Source organism: Pristis pectinata, chromosome 12 (genome assembly GCF_009764475.1).
Source record: "Pristis pectinata isolate sPriPec2 chromosome 12, sPriPec2.1.pri, whole genome shotgun sequence".
NCBI lineage: Eukaryota > Metazoa > Chordata > Chondrichthyes > Rhinopristiformes > Pristidae > Pristis > Pristis pectinata.
The window spans coordinates 32,997,916-33,016,008 of NC_067416.1; the positions used below are offsets into that span (position 1 = coordinate 32,997,916).

The 18,093-nt window shown below is 39.5% G+C and overlaps 1 protein-coding gene across 9 annotated transcripts in view; it reads left to right on the top strand.

Annotated features, from left to right (window-relative positions):
* LOC127576847 (pantothenate kinase 1) overlaps nucleotides 1–7,015 on the top strand; it is a 66,507-nt gene extending 59,492 nt beyond the window's left edge. For 8 of the 9 annotated variants that reach the window (XM_052027652.1, XM_052027648.1, XM_052027650.1 and 5 more), the window contains 2 exons: nucleotides 1,959–2,084; nucleotides 4,744–7,006. In XM_052027652.1, the coding sequence (XP_051883612.1) occupies nucleotides 1,959–2,084; nucleotides 4,744–4,803 (186 nt within the window). In that variant the 3' untranslated portion in view covers nucleotides 4,804–7,006. Of the gene's footprint in view, nucleotides 1–1,958; nucleotides 2,085–4,743 lie in introns of all 9 variants that reach the window. The other variant, XM_052027645.1, reaches the window with a different exon arrangement.
* The last annotated feature ends 11,078 nt before the right edge of the window (nucleotides 7,016–18,093 follow it).

An 18,093-nucleotide genomic window follows, 5' to 3' on the forward strand; every position in this document is an offset into this window, starting at 1 on the left:
TGGCTTTTGATTACCATTTGTACCTGTAAACCAGGTTTTAACTGAGTAAAGGGAAGGGGAGACAGTAGGGAGACCATTTAATTAAGGCCAGCAACTTACCCATGGTGATCCCAGTACCTGTCTGGCTGTTCTGGATATGAAAATGCTTGTTTCAACAGATGTGTGAGATGCCCACGGAAAGAAAGTAGAATCCTCCTTTAAACATGAACCTTGGGTTACAGTTAAGTTAGAGCTGAAGTTGTTAAGCACTGAAGATTTTCCTGTCAGGATGCATACGTCAGGAGGCGATTTGTGGACTAGAAGTGGTACAGGATTTTGAAAACTAAAGTTTTTTTTTGCTTGGACCTAGAGAATTAGGAACTCTTTCGAATGTAACTAACTTTCTCCTGACTGGCCCATCGCCTACCTGGCTGCTGGGGACTGTCCCCACAAGTTGCTGACTATGGCCTCAGGCTGCTCAGGTTCCCATCCTACTCTGCTAATAAACTCACTTGGATCAATGGGGAGATTTACTGAAATGAAATTCCTGCCTCCACCCAGTAATATCAGGGTTTGTATATCTGAAGTGCGGGCTTCCTGGTTGTGAATCAATATTTGCCTGTGGGCCTTGCATTAACAAGTTTGAGAATGTCTGATTTATGAATTCAGTAGAGAAGAATTATCTGCACAACAAGACATGACTTTTTGGAATATAAACAATTATTGACGTTTCCATAGTTTCTTTACAAAAAACTATCCTGGGTGGAAGTTCCTAGAAAATTGGAGATCAGTCTTTACGTGTTCTCTATGCTTTGAGCTTCTTTACAGTGTTGCCTTGTAGCATGGAGATCAAGCAGCATTGTACAGGGCTATCAAAGTATAGGGACCAGCATCTTGGACTCAGTAATGAAATCCTTTTCCTGTCTTTGTGCTGCATAGACTTGCCTTGTGTGAGTAAACGTGATAGTATTTTCATTATAGAAAGTGGTACTTGGCTTTAAACATCTCCATGCATTTAAAGGGAGTGAAACAGATAAATTTAGAACATAATGATTTGCTTTATGAACATATTATTCCTTCTGAAAATATTTATAATTAAATATGAAAGATGCTGTATAAATATGTTTGTTCTTTCTAAATTTTATGATTTTTAGGCCTTGCCTGTGCTTACAGTGTAGTTAGTATGGTTCCAGTGCAAAATATTAGCCTCAGATTCATGCTCAATGAAGCAATTAAGAGTGTTTGCATTAACTTACTTGGGCTGTATGTTTTTATTTCTTGTGAGTTCCAAACCATTTTAATAATAGTACTAGTAAAATAGTTGATTAAGTGCTTTAACACGGAAGCATTGTTTTCATATGCTAATCTCTACATGGCGTACATTCCAGGATAGTGCATCCTGTATCAAGCAGTCAAATGAAAGATTAGCTACAGTATCATATTACAATTATGCCATGGGCAGGAGAACATTTCTTACAGATAAGGAGATGAGCCCCTCTCACTGAAAACTTCCTAATAGACCTGAAAAGTATTTCCAGAAGATTACCTATTTGAAACAGCGAGTTCAAGAATTTGGTGTTACTCCCTTGCTCTCTTTCACAAATAGAGACAGGGATAGAAAGGAGTGGGTTCCCATACTTATTATCTGAGCCTTTACAAAGGTATAAGTAGTTAGAGCAGTCTGCACTCTCCCAATATTCAGATCAGTCTTCTAGTAAGATTGAGAGACAAACTCTGATTTTATTGACCCCACTACCACAAATCCATTTCCTAAAAGCACGTAAACCAGTGGTTATGCTCTTACACATTTCCTAGTTAAAAGCTAACTATGTACATATCAGCAATGCAGTAAAAGATTTGTCTTATCTGATTAGTTCAATATCACAAAATGCAATGCACTTCCTTAGCACAGGTTTTCTGAAATTAATCAAGTTGATTTTTTTCATGTCTTAACATTCTCAATCGTGACCATTTTATAGAATATCGACAGAGTGGTATTTGTTGGAAATTTCTTGCGAATTAATATGGTCTCCATGAAGCTATTAGCCTATGCAATGGATTATTGGTCGAATGGGCAACTGAAAGCCTTGTTCTTGGAACATGAGGTGAGTGCTGTTTTACAACAGTAGTGGAGTTGATATTCAGTAAATTGAAAACAAGTTAAGATCTATGTATAAAATATCTCACTTTCACTGCATAATTTCAACCAAGTTAGTCAAGTGGAGTTACTTAAACTGATCATGGAAACTATGTCATGCAAGTCACCTGGAGTAAATTTATAAGGAGAGGACAAGAATTGTTTATATAATTTTAAAAAGTCATTATCAAATGTATTGATGAACTGGGAACTTCAGTCCGATCGTTATCGTTGATACACTGTTAAAGGATGAATACAAGATTTTTTTTTCCCCATTGTGCTTGATGCCAATATATCTGGGAAGATCAGTCAGTTTGAATGGCACCAGACTGCCAGTAGATGGTGCAAGAAACATGTAGCATATTGAAAACTGGAGAGTCGCATTCAATTATGAGACGTGCTACTGTCTTTCAACAAGAAAGCAACAGCCACTTTCAGAAAGGCTGACTGTGCTCAGAAAAGTGTACACTAAATCACCTGTGAGGCCCAAAGGCTGCAGGATCTAAACAAAACCAAAGTGCCTGAAAGCAAAGGCCCATCTGTTAAAGTTACTTGGTGAGTTTTTGTGAATGTAGTACCTTGTAAGATTTCTTTTACGTTTCAGTCTCCAAGGATAACAAGAGAAATCTAATGTAGTTCACGGTGTTAATGTTAACACCCCAACCCCTGTCCCATTATATAATCCGTGGGTGCATTCACCACTCATGAAGAAGGGATGTAAAAGTCGCTAAAGCACAAGTTAGACATTGAAAAATCCATAAGGTAGATTTTGGTGATTGGTTTACAGTGCACAGGGTGTCCTCTATTGATTTCACTGGGGTCCAATCCCTTTACCATTGTGGACACAGTTTATCAGTTGAGCTGCTAGTGCTGATTGCTCTCACTGTACACAGTTAAGTGGTTGGGAAAGCAGGAATCCTGGGAATCTACCACTATTTAAAGGCTGCCTACAACTCTTAAAGGGGAAGTGGACTTTTCAAAGTGAGGTTATGGGCATATGGTGTCAGCCACAGCATGCTGGGTGTCCAGTCCATGAAGCTAGTGTAAAACAAAAGATAGGTTATCCTTTCAGATAAATGAAAGAATGCTCTAGAAATATATCTAGCAGCAATGGAGGAGGGTAGCTAAGAGGATCTGTGCTCACGCTTGTTCCTGTACAGCTGTGCAAAGAACAGAAAGTAAATCTTCCTCAAATTCCCTGTAAATCGCCAACCCTGTACCTTAAACCTATGTCTTCTGGTCATAAACACCTCTTCTTAGGGCAAATTTTTCTCTCCATCTACCTCATCTATGCCCCTCATAATTTTATATACCTTGATGGGTCTCCCCTCACATCTCTACTCTAAGGAAAACAAACCCAGCCTATTTAATCCCTTCTCATAGCTGAAACATTCCATCCCAAGTAGCATCCTGGTGAATCTCCTCTGTATCCCCTCCACTGCAGTCGTCTCCTCCTCATAATATGGTGACTGGAACAGCACACAGTACCCCTCCTGTGGCCCAATGAATAATTTGTATAATTGTATGTAACCTCCGTACTCTATTTATTCAGTGTCCCAACTAATGAAGGAAAACATCCCAATATGCCTTTAACCACTTTATCCACCTGTGCTGCTGCCTTCAGGGATCTGTGGACCTGTACACCAAGGTCCCTATTGAGGGTCCTGCCATTCATTATGTATAACCTAATCTCATTAGTCCTTCTAAAAATGTATCACCTCACATTTTTCAGGATTAAATTTCATGTGCCATCGCTTTTCCCATTTTACCAACTCTTCAATATCGTTCTGTAGCTAAAGACTACCCTTGTCACTATCAACAGCACCAACAATCTTCATGTCATTTGTTAACTTGCTGCTCGTACTTCCTACCATTCCACCTGCTCTGGCCTATACGTTACTCCAATAACAGCCATATGGTTGATGCTTAATTGCCTCCTCAATTCAGAGCAGTTAGGATGGGCATTTACATTGCCAAAGGGAGCACCTAGCACTAGAAGTAGTTGGAAGCTGGATATCTGAGCTACTTTTCTGTCTTTTCCTTCTGCTCCCTCAGCTGTATTAATGGAGTGGGGTGTTGGGGTGTGATGTTGATATGACAGAATTATATACCATTATTAGGTTGCGATATTTGATCTGCATATGTACTATTTAATACTTATGTATATTTATTTTTGTAGGGATTTAAATTTGAGTGTAACACTACAGAAATTGTTTATTATTTAATCCAATTAAACCCTGTTGCACCATCATGTGGCAGAATGTTGTTGGCATTCTTCCTGCCCAGTAGACAGATTGTGAGGATGTGTCAACTTGTCCACTCACTGCATAATTGATCAGAGACAAGCTTGCTAAGAAATTAACCTGTGTAATTACTTGCAGAAGAGAGAACAAAACCATTGGTGATAAAGGGTTGGGAAAGATGAATCACAAGGGAAAAAATTGACTTTACACGTTTAGTTTCTGAAGTCATCAGTACAGATGTGGATTGACTATTTCACACTGCTATTTCTATGGTGTCTGGAATTACACTGCCATAACTTGCTGTGTCTTACTGAATAGTTGCCTACCTTTCTTGGGGAAAATGACTGACAGCCTCTTCAAATCTGTTTCCTTTTGGTCCTGCAGGGCTATTTTGGAGCAGTTGGGGCATTGCTGGAATTATTGAAGATGACAGATGTCCATTGAGGTATTGAGTAGGCCACAACCTTCAGCAAAATGTGCAAGTATTCTGAAAACTACTGTCCAGAAATTAATGGCGAAATGAACTCCTCTAACCAAACAATTAACTAATCATTTTCACACACAGTTTTACAGCAGGTCCTGTTCTGCTGCACTGAGACTCATTTCAAAGGGATGTTAAATAACCCACTGTTGTAAATACTGTAGCTATTTTAAACTGTGCAAAATAGCCAAAACCCACTGGTTTCATGTATTAATATTTGAAAATAATTACTGTATAAATGTGGACTGAATTTTTCCCTTTTCTGGGATGTACTGCCTTGTGAATGATCAAACTGTAATCATTTAAGTATTATTTATAAATGACCTGAAAGATTTAAATTCTTCCCCATCTTATTTCAAACCCTACCCTTGGTTTCAAATGAAACTACAAAGCTGAAATATTGTTAATATTGCAGCTCATTGATTTTGTTGCCTTTTGTAAAACTGTCCTGCATAAGAATTTTAAATGATGATCTTTCTTTGAACACACACACACACACACACACACACACACACACACACACACACACACACACACACACACACACACACATTTGTGACCACTGGCAGATGTGCTAGTATAAAGACCAGCTTAAAAAGCCTATCATTTTGTGATGTGCCCATTTTATGGATAAAAGTGCTTATCTGGTCACAACAATGCTTTTTTGTAAAATCACTATTTTGGTCACATTAATGAAGGAACCTTCCCACAAATGTGAAGCTGCTTTGATAATAATGCTGTTTATTCTTAAAGAAAACCACTTCTTTAAACTACTGTATGACTGAAAATTCATCAAACTAAATAATTGAACTGTGATAGCTCATTATCTGATATGTTAAACCTACTTAAAAACAATCCTATCATTGTGCTCGATATTTTTGAGTAAATACCTAATGTTTAGGGTGTATCTGATCATTGAACTTAATCACAGGAAATGTACACAGGGAAAGGTGCCGGTGTTGAATTTCATGTCTGTTAAATATAAACTTATTTGTGGTATGTATTCCATGATCATTTGATACCATGTTTCTAAAATGACCAGTTATGTTGCGGACTTTTTTAAAGTCATTTAATATTTGTGAAAAGATTTGTTTCTTTTTATGTTTTATTTCCATAATGGCAGGAGGTGCATAGTTTTGGCTTTGTAATATTCTTGCACTTGATTTCAGTTGGAATATCCAAACACTTGTGGTATGTAGCATGTTTTATCCAAACACTCTCTTTGTTTTCATTGCTTACCTGTCTTCATCAGTTTGATCATTCCACATAAATGCTAGTGTAATTAGTCATTCTACCTCTGTTTCTCTCTTGGTTGCAAACACCACCCCGCCCCCAAGGCTTTATTTTCCTTCATTTCCCTTGACACGTTTTCACTCTCTTTGATTATCCATTTTCTTTCTACCAACATTGCTCTTGCCCTTTAGAAGAGTTTAATGTTGGTGGAAAGAAACATAAGCTGGGGTCAGCTTGTTAAAGGCCCAACCAGTCACCTTCCACTGCATCCTCCACCAGGTAAACTTATTCCCATTTGAACCTCCTTTGACTCTACTCACTTTATCCAGAGAGAGCATGTCAATATGGGATTTTCCATGGATCTGAAATGTTAACTGTTCCTTTTTCTGCAGATCCTGCCTGATCTGAGTATTCCCAGCATTTTTTTTATTTCATATTTCCAGCATGTCTATTTCTATTCTATTTTACGTGTATTTGTGTTTTTAAAAATAAGTATTATTGACTAAGAAAAATATGTACTTTGCCATTTATGGAAACTTCCATATGTGTACTTTAGACTAATTAAGTTTGCCACCAGCATTAATCCCTGGATTCCAGTGAACAAGGACCTTGAAATTAACTGGATGGAATAAGTGAGGTTAGTTGCAAATTTACTTGACGATGTGACACTAATTAAAAGGATATTTCAATGTCCATTTCTGGCTTTTGGTCTGTTTCATGTTGTTTTTGGAAGAGCATTTAAAATGCGACTATACAATGTATGTTCTAAGCAACTGAAAAGAACATAATTTACATTTTTTTCAATGTCCATTTCTGGCTTTTGGTCTGTTTCATGTTGTTTTTGGAAGAGCATTTAAAATGCGACTGTACAATGTATGCTCTAAGCAACTGAAAAGAACATAATTTACATTTTAAAATAAAGTCTTAAAGTATGTCCAGTTTCAAACTTTTGTAATGGCCATATCTTTATTTTGCCTGAAAAATTCAGCTTCATTGCAGACATCAGAACTATTTGGGTATTGTTTGGGAGTAACTATCAGTGATTCCAGGTTCATTGGCTTGGGGAAAGTTTGTAAATTGCTTGTAGTTGTTTAACATGGATGAAAAATGCAAACAATGAAGATCACTCTAAAAAGGTACAATGAAGAGTGGGTAGGATTATCTCAGAAAGGTGCAGTAAAAAGGCTTTGCTAAAGGAAACATCCAGAGCATTAAGGAACCAGACCCCCATAGCTGACAACATCATGAAGGATTGACATCAATCAACTTCCCCAGATCCCCGGTAAATCCTAGACATTTATAAGACTTGAGGTTAAATGGCAAATTGGTTCAGCAAGAGATTGCTGAGGCAGGTCTTGGAGGTTATAGGGTTTATACATTTAAAACTAATTGAAAAGTACAGTGTGCTGGAAGTAAGATTTTGAGAACATTTCCAGGTAACAAAAATGTGAATGAGGGGTCAGTGATATTGAGGTGCAAGGTGGCCACAGGTGATCTTAAGGAACTGGGTTTAAGTGGTCCCTGTGATGAATGAAATTTAGGATTTGAAATTCTGCTCTGCATCAAACAGGTAGCCAGTTGCAAATGAGTGTGTTCCAACTACTGTGGAAGTGATTTGCAAGGGAGATAAGTTTGCAAAAATGCCTGCTTTGATGTCAAATAGCTCTAATTGATCTAGTAGTCAAGGGAAGTAATTTAATTCTGTAGAGCTTGGGTTAGACTACATCCAGAGTATTGCCTTCATTTCTGGGCACAGTGCTTCAGGAAAGAGGTATTGACATTGGGTATTGCAGCAGCAATGCTGAGGCATAACAAGTTAAATTGTGAGGGAATATTGCATGGATTATGTATTCCTTTGAACGTAGAAGATTAAGAATGATGCAATGAAACTGCAGAAGCCAAAAAGATAACCTGATGTTCAGGGGAGCTATGCCTGCAATTGAAGGCAAAGTAGGCCCATGTTTATTTCGGGTACGGCTGCAACTTGTACATGTCTTTGATGGTGTTCCCTCTCTAATTTTCAGATATCAAGAGTAATATGCGTAACAAAATTTCAAGATTTTTTTTCCCCCACAAGAAATGTTCCCAGTTGTGGGTTGACAAAGAATGCTGCAGAGCATGTTATTAATAAATACATTTATTAGCACACCTACTAATAGTGTAAGCTAATCTGCAGGTTCCTGTAAAGAATTGTCTTACTACTTATCAAATTCAAATTAAATCATAGATCAGTATGAGCAATATCTATCGTTCCCCTAATCTTTATACTGTATAATACTCTCATATATGCAAGGTAGCTTCTGTCTTCCAGCAATTTTTCACATATTATTCTAAATTAATTCACAATTTGGCCCCTTCTGACATGGAATACCTTCATAATGTTATGTTTCCTCTCCTCCCTGTTGACCTGAAGAGCCCTGGCTACCAGCAGCAGACCACATTTTAAAGACCAGTGTTAACATTCCTCTCTATTTTCAGATGAGTTTCATTCATTCAGCTTAGTGACATTATTGATATCACCAAAGGTGTAATTCAAGTTGACACCACATTAACTCACTGGGTCACCTGCTGTCAGACATGGGGTCAAGGAACCTTGATGGTTTTGTGGCTGCCAAATCAAGGGGTGTTTATATGTGTAGCATGTTGCACAGTTGAAGCTGTACTACACTACTGGCTTTTCCTTCCATTTGGTCATACATACATCCACTCTTCAACAGCCAAAGCCACTCTTATTTAATTATTTCTAGCTGTTAGGTGCCAAGCAGCCTGTCTGTTTGTCACCATCAGTGACAGCAAGGAGAACAATTTCCTTCTTTGCCAGGGAAAGAGCTGGGCCACACTGAATCGTGCTTTCACTTGCTATAATTAGCTTGAATGAAAGCGGCCCCTTATGGAGTAGTGAACCAATGGCTGACTAACTGTTTACACCAGGGTAAGTGCTAAATACAGTCCTTTTACTTGCTTTCATAATTCAATTCTCCAGCATATAATTCAATTATCAATGGGACCTTCAAATGTGCTAAATTGTCTTTAAAATATTGCAATCAGTTGGTTACATGTGCAATCAGTGTCCCGACTAATATCACGTAATGAGATCAAACTCAATAAATTACATTTAAAAGCGGTGCAGTTCAATTGGCCGGCGAATGAACCAGAAACCAGTGTGCATGTTAATGCTTTCTTCGTTCTGTAGTAATGTTCCTGATCATCAGTGGAGCAGCATTTTAAAAAGTGCGTGAAATTTACCCACATGCATATCTCACATTCATATTAACTGTTTTAATGGGACCTAGATTATTCACTGCGGACAATTACAATGTATCATTGATTAGTTTGATGTAACCAATTAATTGCCACAATCTGCAAGTTAATTCAGCCAATGGCTGAGTTGTGCTGTTACTATGGGACCTTTCAAACACAAATGAATATTCATGCTACCCAAGCTCTGGATTCTTTCAGCAGATTGGAGCTTGATTCTTTCAGAGTAATACTTCGAAGATTAGCTGTTTGGAGACATGCTGAGAAAAGAAATGAAAAGCCTCAAGTTAAACTTTAAAGGCTAAATTAAGGGTGTCTGGATAATGTACTTAGCAATCAAATCCGGGGTTTATTTTTTGCAAACTTTTGCCTGTATGGAGAATTGCATAACAGAGCATGATGGAAGAAGCAGTAAAGGGGCAGGTTTGCAGCTTCACACTTCCCAGTGCAAATAGCTTCCACTATTTGAAATAAAAACCAAAAATGCTGGAAGCACTTTGCAGGTCGGGCAGCAACTATGGAAAAAGAAACAGAGTTACTATTTCAGGTTTGAGACACTTTGTTAGAACTGGGGGCCCTAACCTGAGACCTTAACTTAGTTTCTCTTACCACAGATACTGCCTGACTTGCTGAGTGTTTCCAGCATTTTGTTTTTATTTCAGATCTCCAGCATCTGCAGTTTTTTTATTTGATTTTCAGCATCCACTATTTGATGAAAATAAGGTCCTCTTAATTTTGGCAACACAGGCACCACATATAATAAGAAGGTCCTCCCAACTGGATCCTGAGAAGATATCATCTCCAGTGCAGAATTGTAAGAACTTGAAAATTAGGAGCAGTCCTACTCTGCCATGGTAGTGTAGTGGTTAGCGTAATGCTATTACAGCGTCAGTGACCCGGGTTTGATTCCGGCCACTGTCTGTAAGGAGTTTGTACGTTCTCCACGTGTCTGCATAGGTTTCCTCCCACATTCCAAAGACGTACGGGTTAGGAAGTTGTGGGCATGCTATGTTGGCGCCAGAAGCATGGCGACACCTGCAGGCTACCCCCAGAATGCTCTACGCAAAAGATATATTTCACTGTGTTTCGATTTACATGTGACTAATAAAGATATCTTTCTTCAACATCATTTCTGTGCCCTGTCCATATACTAATAATCAGAAATCTATTGATCTCAGTTTGAAGAATTCCAAACATTCACTGCACTTTCAGTGAAGATTCTCCTCATCGCAGTCCCAGATGGACAGTCCCTTAATTTGAGACTGTGACGCCCTACTTCTAGACTCACCTGGATTTCTACGAGTATCAACCCTTTCAAGCCCTCTGAGAATTTTGTACATTTCAGTGAAACCACCTCTCATTCTTATAAATTCTTTTTAAAAAAAATAGTTGCTTGGGCTACTCAATCTCTCTCAAATGACAGACCCACCAACCCAGTAACCAGTCTGGTGAATCTTTACTGCTGCCATTGCAATTAAATCCTTTTTTTAGGTAAGGAGAACAAAATTGCACACACTTCTCCAAGTGTGGTCTCACCAAGGCTCCATACAATTGTTATAGGACATCTTTATTCTTGTACTTGAATCCTCTAGTAATAAAGGCCAACCTATCATTTGCCTTCATGTCTGTTGGACCTGCATGTTAGCTTTCAATGACTTGTGTAAAAGGCCACCCGTGTCTCTTTTGAACATCAATATTTCCCACTATATCACAATTAAATAAATCTCAATATCTTTTTTTTTGCTGAAGCAAGTAATCTCACATTTTCCACATGGTAATCCACTTTGGTATTGGTTTATTATTGTCACTTGTATGGAGGTACAGTGAAAAGCTTGTCTTACAAACCGATCGTACAGGTCAATTCATTATACAGTGCAGTTACATTGAGTTAGTGCAGAGTGCATTGATGTAGTACAGGTAAAAACAATAACAGTGCAGAGTAAAGTGTCACAGCTACAGAGAAAGTGCAGTGCAATAAGGTGCAAGGTCACAACAAGGTGGATCATGAGGTCAGAGTCCATCTCATGCAATGTTGCCAACTTGCCATGTTGTTGCCCGTTTACACAGCCAGTCCATATCCTTTCAAAGCAACTTTGCATCTTCATCTCTGCCCATGCAAAAGCCTGAAAGCATGTACCACCAGGCTCAAGGCCAGCTTCTATTCTGCTGTTATAAGGCTATTGAATGGACCTCTTGTACGTTAAGCTGGACTCTTGACCTCACAACCTACCTTGTCATGGCCTTGCACCTTATTGAGAGTTGTGGACACAGCCCAGTGCATCATGGAAACCAGTCTCCCCTCCATGGACTCTGTCTATACTTCTTGCTGTGTTGGTGCAGCAGCCAGCATAATCAAAGATCCCACCCACCTGAGTCATTCTCTCTTCTCTCCCATCAGGCAGAAGATACAGGAACCTGAGGGGACATGCCACCAGGCTCAAGGACAGCTTCTATCCCATGGTGATAAGACTATTGAATGGTTCCCTTATACGATGAGATGGACTCTGGACTTCACAATATACCTTGTTGTGACCTTGCACCTTATTGTTTACCTGCAATGCACTTCCCTGTAGATGTGACACTTTACTCTGTACTCTGTTATTGTTTTTACCCCGTACTACCTCAATGCACTGTGTAATGAATTGACCTGTGCGATCGGTATGCAAGACAAGTTTTTCACTGTACCTTGATACCAGTGACAATAATAAACCAACACCAATTATTCCATCTAGTATCCCACCAGTCACGACCTGCCAACCTGAGAAGGAACTGTTTTTGATCTGTTAATCATCTCTCAACCTACATTATAGTAATAACCCCAATTTCATGTACTCTGTGTCCAGCAACGCCCTGAGTGGGACTTCATCGAAATAATTTGGAAGTTCTCACAAAGCAGTATTTCTGAAGCAAAGGTCTTTTTCGTGTGTTAGTGGATGTAACAGATAAGGACTTTCAAATGCATTTCGATTAGACGAGGAAGAAGGAAGTCTCAACGCGATGGAATTCATGTTATTTGACTGCAGCAAACATGACGGAGACATGGAACTTTTTGCGCTGATTCATTCCCACCTGGCGTACTGTATGTAGTTCAGGTAATCATCTTTACGGGAAGGAAATTATAACGTTGGAGAAAATGCGCAAAGACGGTATGGAGTAATTCCGGAGCATCAGACATTGGAGGCACAAGGCTTGTGCCCAGAAACTCGGGATGCAAGAAGTGGAGTCGTTTCTTCACGATATTAACAGGAGGAAACCTGACAAAATGTGTAACACCCTAAGAGCATGAGCAAGGAGTGTGGGGTGGTTGTGTGGGTGGGGGTCTGTGTGTGAGAGAGAGAGGGGGGGGACTGGAAGGAGTAGGGTTGTGATGGCGTGGGATTACGTTGGAAGAATGAAGTCCACTCTACAGAAGTAAATCTTGCACGTAGGGTGTGTTTGATGTATGGTATGGTATTGGTATTATTGTCACTTGTACCGAGGTACAGTGAAAAACTTGTCTTGCAAACCGATCATACAGGTCAATTCATCTGGGTTGCTATGTTGATTAACATCAATAACTTCAGGAGCATGTTGGACAAAGATTTAATGAAGAACATCAATTGAGTGACGTGGGCAGCATTGTGTGTGTGTTCCGGTTTTAAATTTCATCTTCGCTGATGTGTTCTTTTCTATAATCCTGAGGGGGGCATCTTAAACATTCATGACTACTCTAGTATCAGCGAGTATGCTCATAGAAGCTGGAAGTTGATTGCTGAAAATGTTAAGCCAAGACCTTCAATTTATCTTTAATGTTTAACCCCAGAGGTATTTTATTTGTTTGCTGCTCTCAGCAAGCCTCCGCATGGTTAATCTTATGTTACTTTGAAGAATCGGTGCAGTAATCTTTTTAACATTAGGAACATAAATAGTCGCAATTTGCAATTGTGTTCCTCGGAGGCCCCTTGGTAACAGCGCTCACAGTAATGTGGATTTTGAACTAGAATTGACTGCGGTTGAAAACCGAGAAGTCACTCAACAGTTGCGGAGTACTGAGCACTTACATATCCGTCAAACACTTCTTGATGCCGTAACCAAGGTGACCGTAATTAGAACTGATGCGCTCCCCAAATTCAGGTAAGTTCTGAACATAATTAGTTAGCTGTCACACAGCAGACTACAGAGATAATGAAACTGTACCTGAATGAAAAAGACACGGGGGAAGACCTGCTGGGTGATAATGCATTATTCTATATCCTGGATTCCCCGTTCAGTTTTTCAAGCGAGCGGGACGTGTCTTTGTATTTATGGAGTTTACTTTAACAGTCGTTTATCTGATTCGTGCACAAAGCAGCTCATATGCCTTATTTTGGCACAACACTTGGAATTACTAAGCTTACAATTCTTCAACCATCGATCTGCCGAGTGAATAAGAAAATAAATAAAAGTGCAGAAAGTTAACCAGCATGCAAAGATGACCGCTGCCACCTGTCAGAGACTGGCATTTTGCAGGCAGTTGGTGAGAGCCCGCCGGTATCTCCAGAATTCCATCTCCTTGCGGCCCGGTTTCACTTTCCAGATATCACATGGCAAAATGGCATACCCACTAAAGTGAAGTAGCAGTTGTCCAGTTACGCCATTTATAATTTTTCTAAACTTTTTTATCGTTAAATAAAACCACACTTTAGTGCAATCTTTAATATTTATTGAAGAGTATTTGTCTTATTTGAAGACTGATGCTGATATTCCAACAATCAGTAATTTACTAATCGTTCAAATGGCCTCCAGTACTTTTGAACTGCCACCGATGTCGTGCTGCAAGACATCAGCTAATAAAGCGGAGATTAAAGCTGAATCAAGCTCAGGTTTTTAGACGACATCATTTTGCCAGTCCTTTCACTGTCTATTGAATTGAGACCATCGAATTAAGTCATTGAGGTATTAAAGCAGTTTTGCTCCCGAATCACTCTTGACAGCTCCGATTTCAAAGGCGAACGCTCGCCAACTCCGTGACTTTTATCACAGGTGCTCACAGAACTGTAACCATGCCGAATGGGAGAATGCTGGAGATTTCCTGCTCCTCCAGTTTTCTTCGGGAAGAGTGAAGGGTTCAGTCTTAATCCAAGTGATCTCCGTAATGTATGAATCACAACACCAGATATTTGATCTTCAAGACCCTCAATCTCACACTTCTAGAATTTCATAGAATTTAACAGCACAGAAATGTGCTCTTGGACCAGTATGTCTACACTAGTGCCCACGACACAGACTAGCCTCCTGCCACCTTCTACATCCCACCCTCTCACTATAACCTATTCCTTCCCCTTATGTAACTATATAGATTCCCTTTAGATGTGTCTGCGCACTTCTCAGACGAATGTTCAGGGACGCTGTTGTTTTCTTTGCTGATTGTGCACATTTTGGCAGACTCAGTGACACCAAAAGTTTATTTTTTCTCCTCTGAAACCCCAGCGATTTGACGACTGCTCTTTGTAGCTCTGGAATTACAGAATCCCATTTGTCATTTGTTTCCTTTTGAAATTACGTATATATTTAAGAAACTATAATTTTCAATTGAAAGAAAAATGAAGCAACAGAGAGAGCACTGCAAAAAAATTCATTGCCTGTCCAGTTCTCTGTAACATTCTGAGGGTGGGCTATATAAGTTAATATGCCTTCTTTTTATCACTCTTCCCTGCCTACTGTCCCGCCTGCAAGATAGGGTGCCGTTATGGAGAGTGGATATTGATTAAAATGAGAACTAGTCTTCAGGAAATAAAACCTGTTAACAATTTAACTTCAACTGATACGTGAAAGCTATTGAAACCAGTCTTTGGGCGTGGGGCATTCTGATTCCGTACCATTGAAACTCTATAGGGGAAGACAATAGATGAATGTCATGTTAATTGGTTGTCATTGAAAACTTCAGGATGAGATCAGGGAAGGGGTTAGGGTGCCATCTCCTGCATTAACACATTGTTAAAGGCATATCCCTGCCACTTAATGCACAGTTCAGGACAGGTCTGCTTTGTCACTTAATATTCTTGCTAGTTGTATATTCATGGCGCCATCCCTCAACACTAACAATAGAGACATGTTCTGGCTGTCTGGAGATTGTGCTCAGAAGCTTTCAAACCTGCCACCAGTATTTGGATAATCAAACAGGCTCTGCTAGTTGGGATGGGCTCCCATTGCAAATATGTAATTCTGCAAAGTTACCTGTCTACATTCAAAATGTTAAAGTTAAGTGGGTAAATATAGCCACTGAAATTGTAGTTAATCATTTATTGTTGTCTTTGTGTTCAAAAAGTATAAAACATTGTGTGAGGAGAGGAGAGCCAGTTTCTCTCCAGAAGATCTGTGTGTAAATCTGTGTCCCTGTTACAGCTTCCATGTGGCTCAGTTCAGTCACCACAAGCCCCTCCACTCTTTTTCTCATTTCCCCTCTAAACCTTCTAGACACTACTTTAAATTTCACCCCCTACTCTGTGCTAACACAAATTGGTCTTTCCCATTCACCCTACCTACACCTCTCATAATTTATACAACTCTATTCAGTCTCTTCTCAACCTCTGTTTTTCCATGAAAAAACAAATCCAGCCTTGCCAGTCTCTCCTCATAACAGTAATTCTTCAGTCCTAGATACATCCTTGTAAATCACCCCTATCCCCCTCTGCAGTGCTATCACATCCTTCCTCTAGCCTGGTGACTAGAACAGTACCCAGTATTCTAACTGGGACTGAACTAGTGTTTTGTATCAATCCAGCATGACCCCTCTGTTCTTATTCTGCAGCTTCAGGGATCTGTGGGCGTGCACTTCTGTGTCCCCCTATTTCCATTTACTTTCCAGTATCCAATCGTTTATGGCATGAACCTTACCTTGTTTGCCTCCACACATGCATTACCTCACTCTTCATTGGACTAAATTCTCTTTTCTGCCCAGCTGATTAGTCCATTCATATCTTCCAGCAAACTACACCTTTCTTCACTGTCAACTGCATGGCCAAGTTTTGTATCAGCTGTACATTTTGTAATTGTAGCCAATCTGGTTTTAGCACATCCAACTCACATGTTTTTTTAATTCTTTCTTTGAAGTGGTTTCATATTTTTGATGTTATGAGCCAGAATTTTATCAGTTCTGCCTTAATATCTTTTCTGTACTGGAGAATAGCTAGTAATTTACATGAACAAAGCTACTTTGTATAAAAATATATTATGGAAAACAGTATTTCTTACACTGGCTTTCTCTATGGAGTTAGATGGCCTCTGCAAGCTTCTATTCTGAAATATTGTACCAACCTACAGAGAAGTTAGTCACATGGTACCAATCAATATTGCATATATTACACATTCTTTCCTGATCTGGGCACACTATCCTGTGGAATGCAAAGCACAAACTATTTGTAACCTGTGAAATGCATAACACAAACTATTTGTAACCTGTGAAAGTCAACTTCTGAAACTTCAAAATTAAAGTTTAAAAGCCTTTATGTCCCTAATATTAGAAAACAGTCTTTAGATGATTCTGCTATTTATGTACCTAAGGACTTACTTACCAATGAACAGCACGTGCATTTGAAACACAAATGGGTGATGCTTACAGTTCCCTTAGACATTTTTCAAGTACACAATCAGAAAGAAATAAACACCCTATCAGAGGTGTGGCTGAAAGCTCAGATAACTGGATGACATGTGAGGGGAAGCTTAGCCTATTCTTCTTCTGCTCCCCACCTTGATCTTGCTTCCAGCAGAGTTCAGCAAATTGTGCACAGACGAAGAGTCGAACCTGAGACTTCCATGGTTATTCAAATGTGAACTCATATTTCTTGCAAGAAGAATACTTATGGCAAAATGAAAATTGTCCAATGTGCAATAAAGTTGCTGTCTCAAGGCCTAGTATGGAGAATCCAAACTGCCACAAGTGAAACCACCAGCTTATGACAAGGACAGTAATAGACTGCATGAGGGCATAGACAGGCTGGTGGAATGGGCAGACATGGCAGATAAAGTTTAACTTTTCTAAAGATGAGGTGAGGAGCCGCCAGCAATATTGCAGAAGGCAAGCAGGCCGAAAAGGGTAGAAATGAAAGAAAATAGAAAGTGCCAAATGAAAGAGGATCTTTAGCCATCTAGTTCATCTCCACCATTCTAGAGCAATGGGAATCAAAGTAATTGCATGTGTTGAATAAATGTGGCAATCATTCTCTATCAACAGAATGTGTTTCAGTGACTTCAAACTGGGTACAAACATGACAAATTCATGTGGCTTTCCACTGTATACATGATATGTATACAGTGCCTGCCTCAAATGTAGTAGTGGTCCTTTACCAGAAAGTGAAGGCAAGCTCCTGAATTACTTAAAGGGACTGAATTTACCCAGGCTGTTGCCAGAGACACAGCAATGAAGTTCCCAAACAGAGTTCTCCTTCAGGGGAGTTCACATCTTTTTTATTGTTGGGTTCCCTCCCTCAAGCACTGGCATCAATGCACTGACTGCCCACCACTTGTGGTTGGTTCTCATGCCATACCTCAGACCCACCATTCACAGTTCCAGAATAAGCTGTCACCCACTAAAGATTGAGATGATAAGGAAGTTCTCTCAGACAGATATGAATCTTCTTGGATGCTGTGTGTGTGTGTGTGTGTGTGTGTGTGTGTGTGTGTGTGTGTGTGTGTGTGTGTGTGTGTGTGTGTGTGTGTGTGTTGAGTTATTACATACAGTTGAACCTGAGACTTCAGGGCAATCAAAGGCCAGGGGATCAGGTAGGAAAGTAGCGAGGCTAATG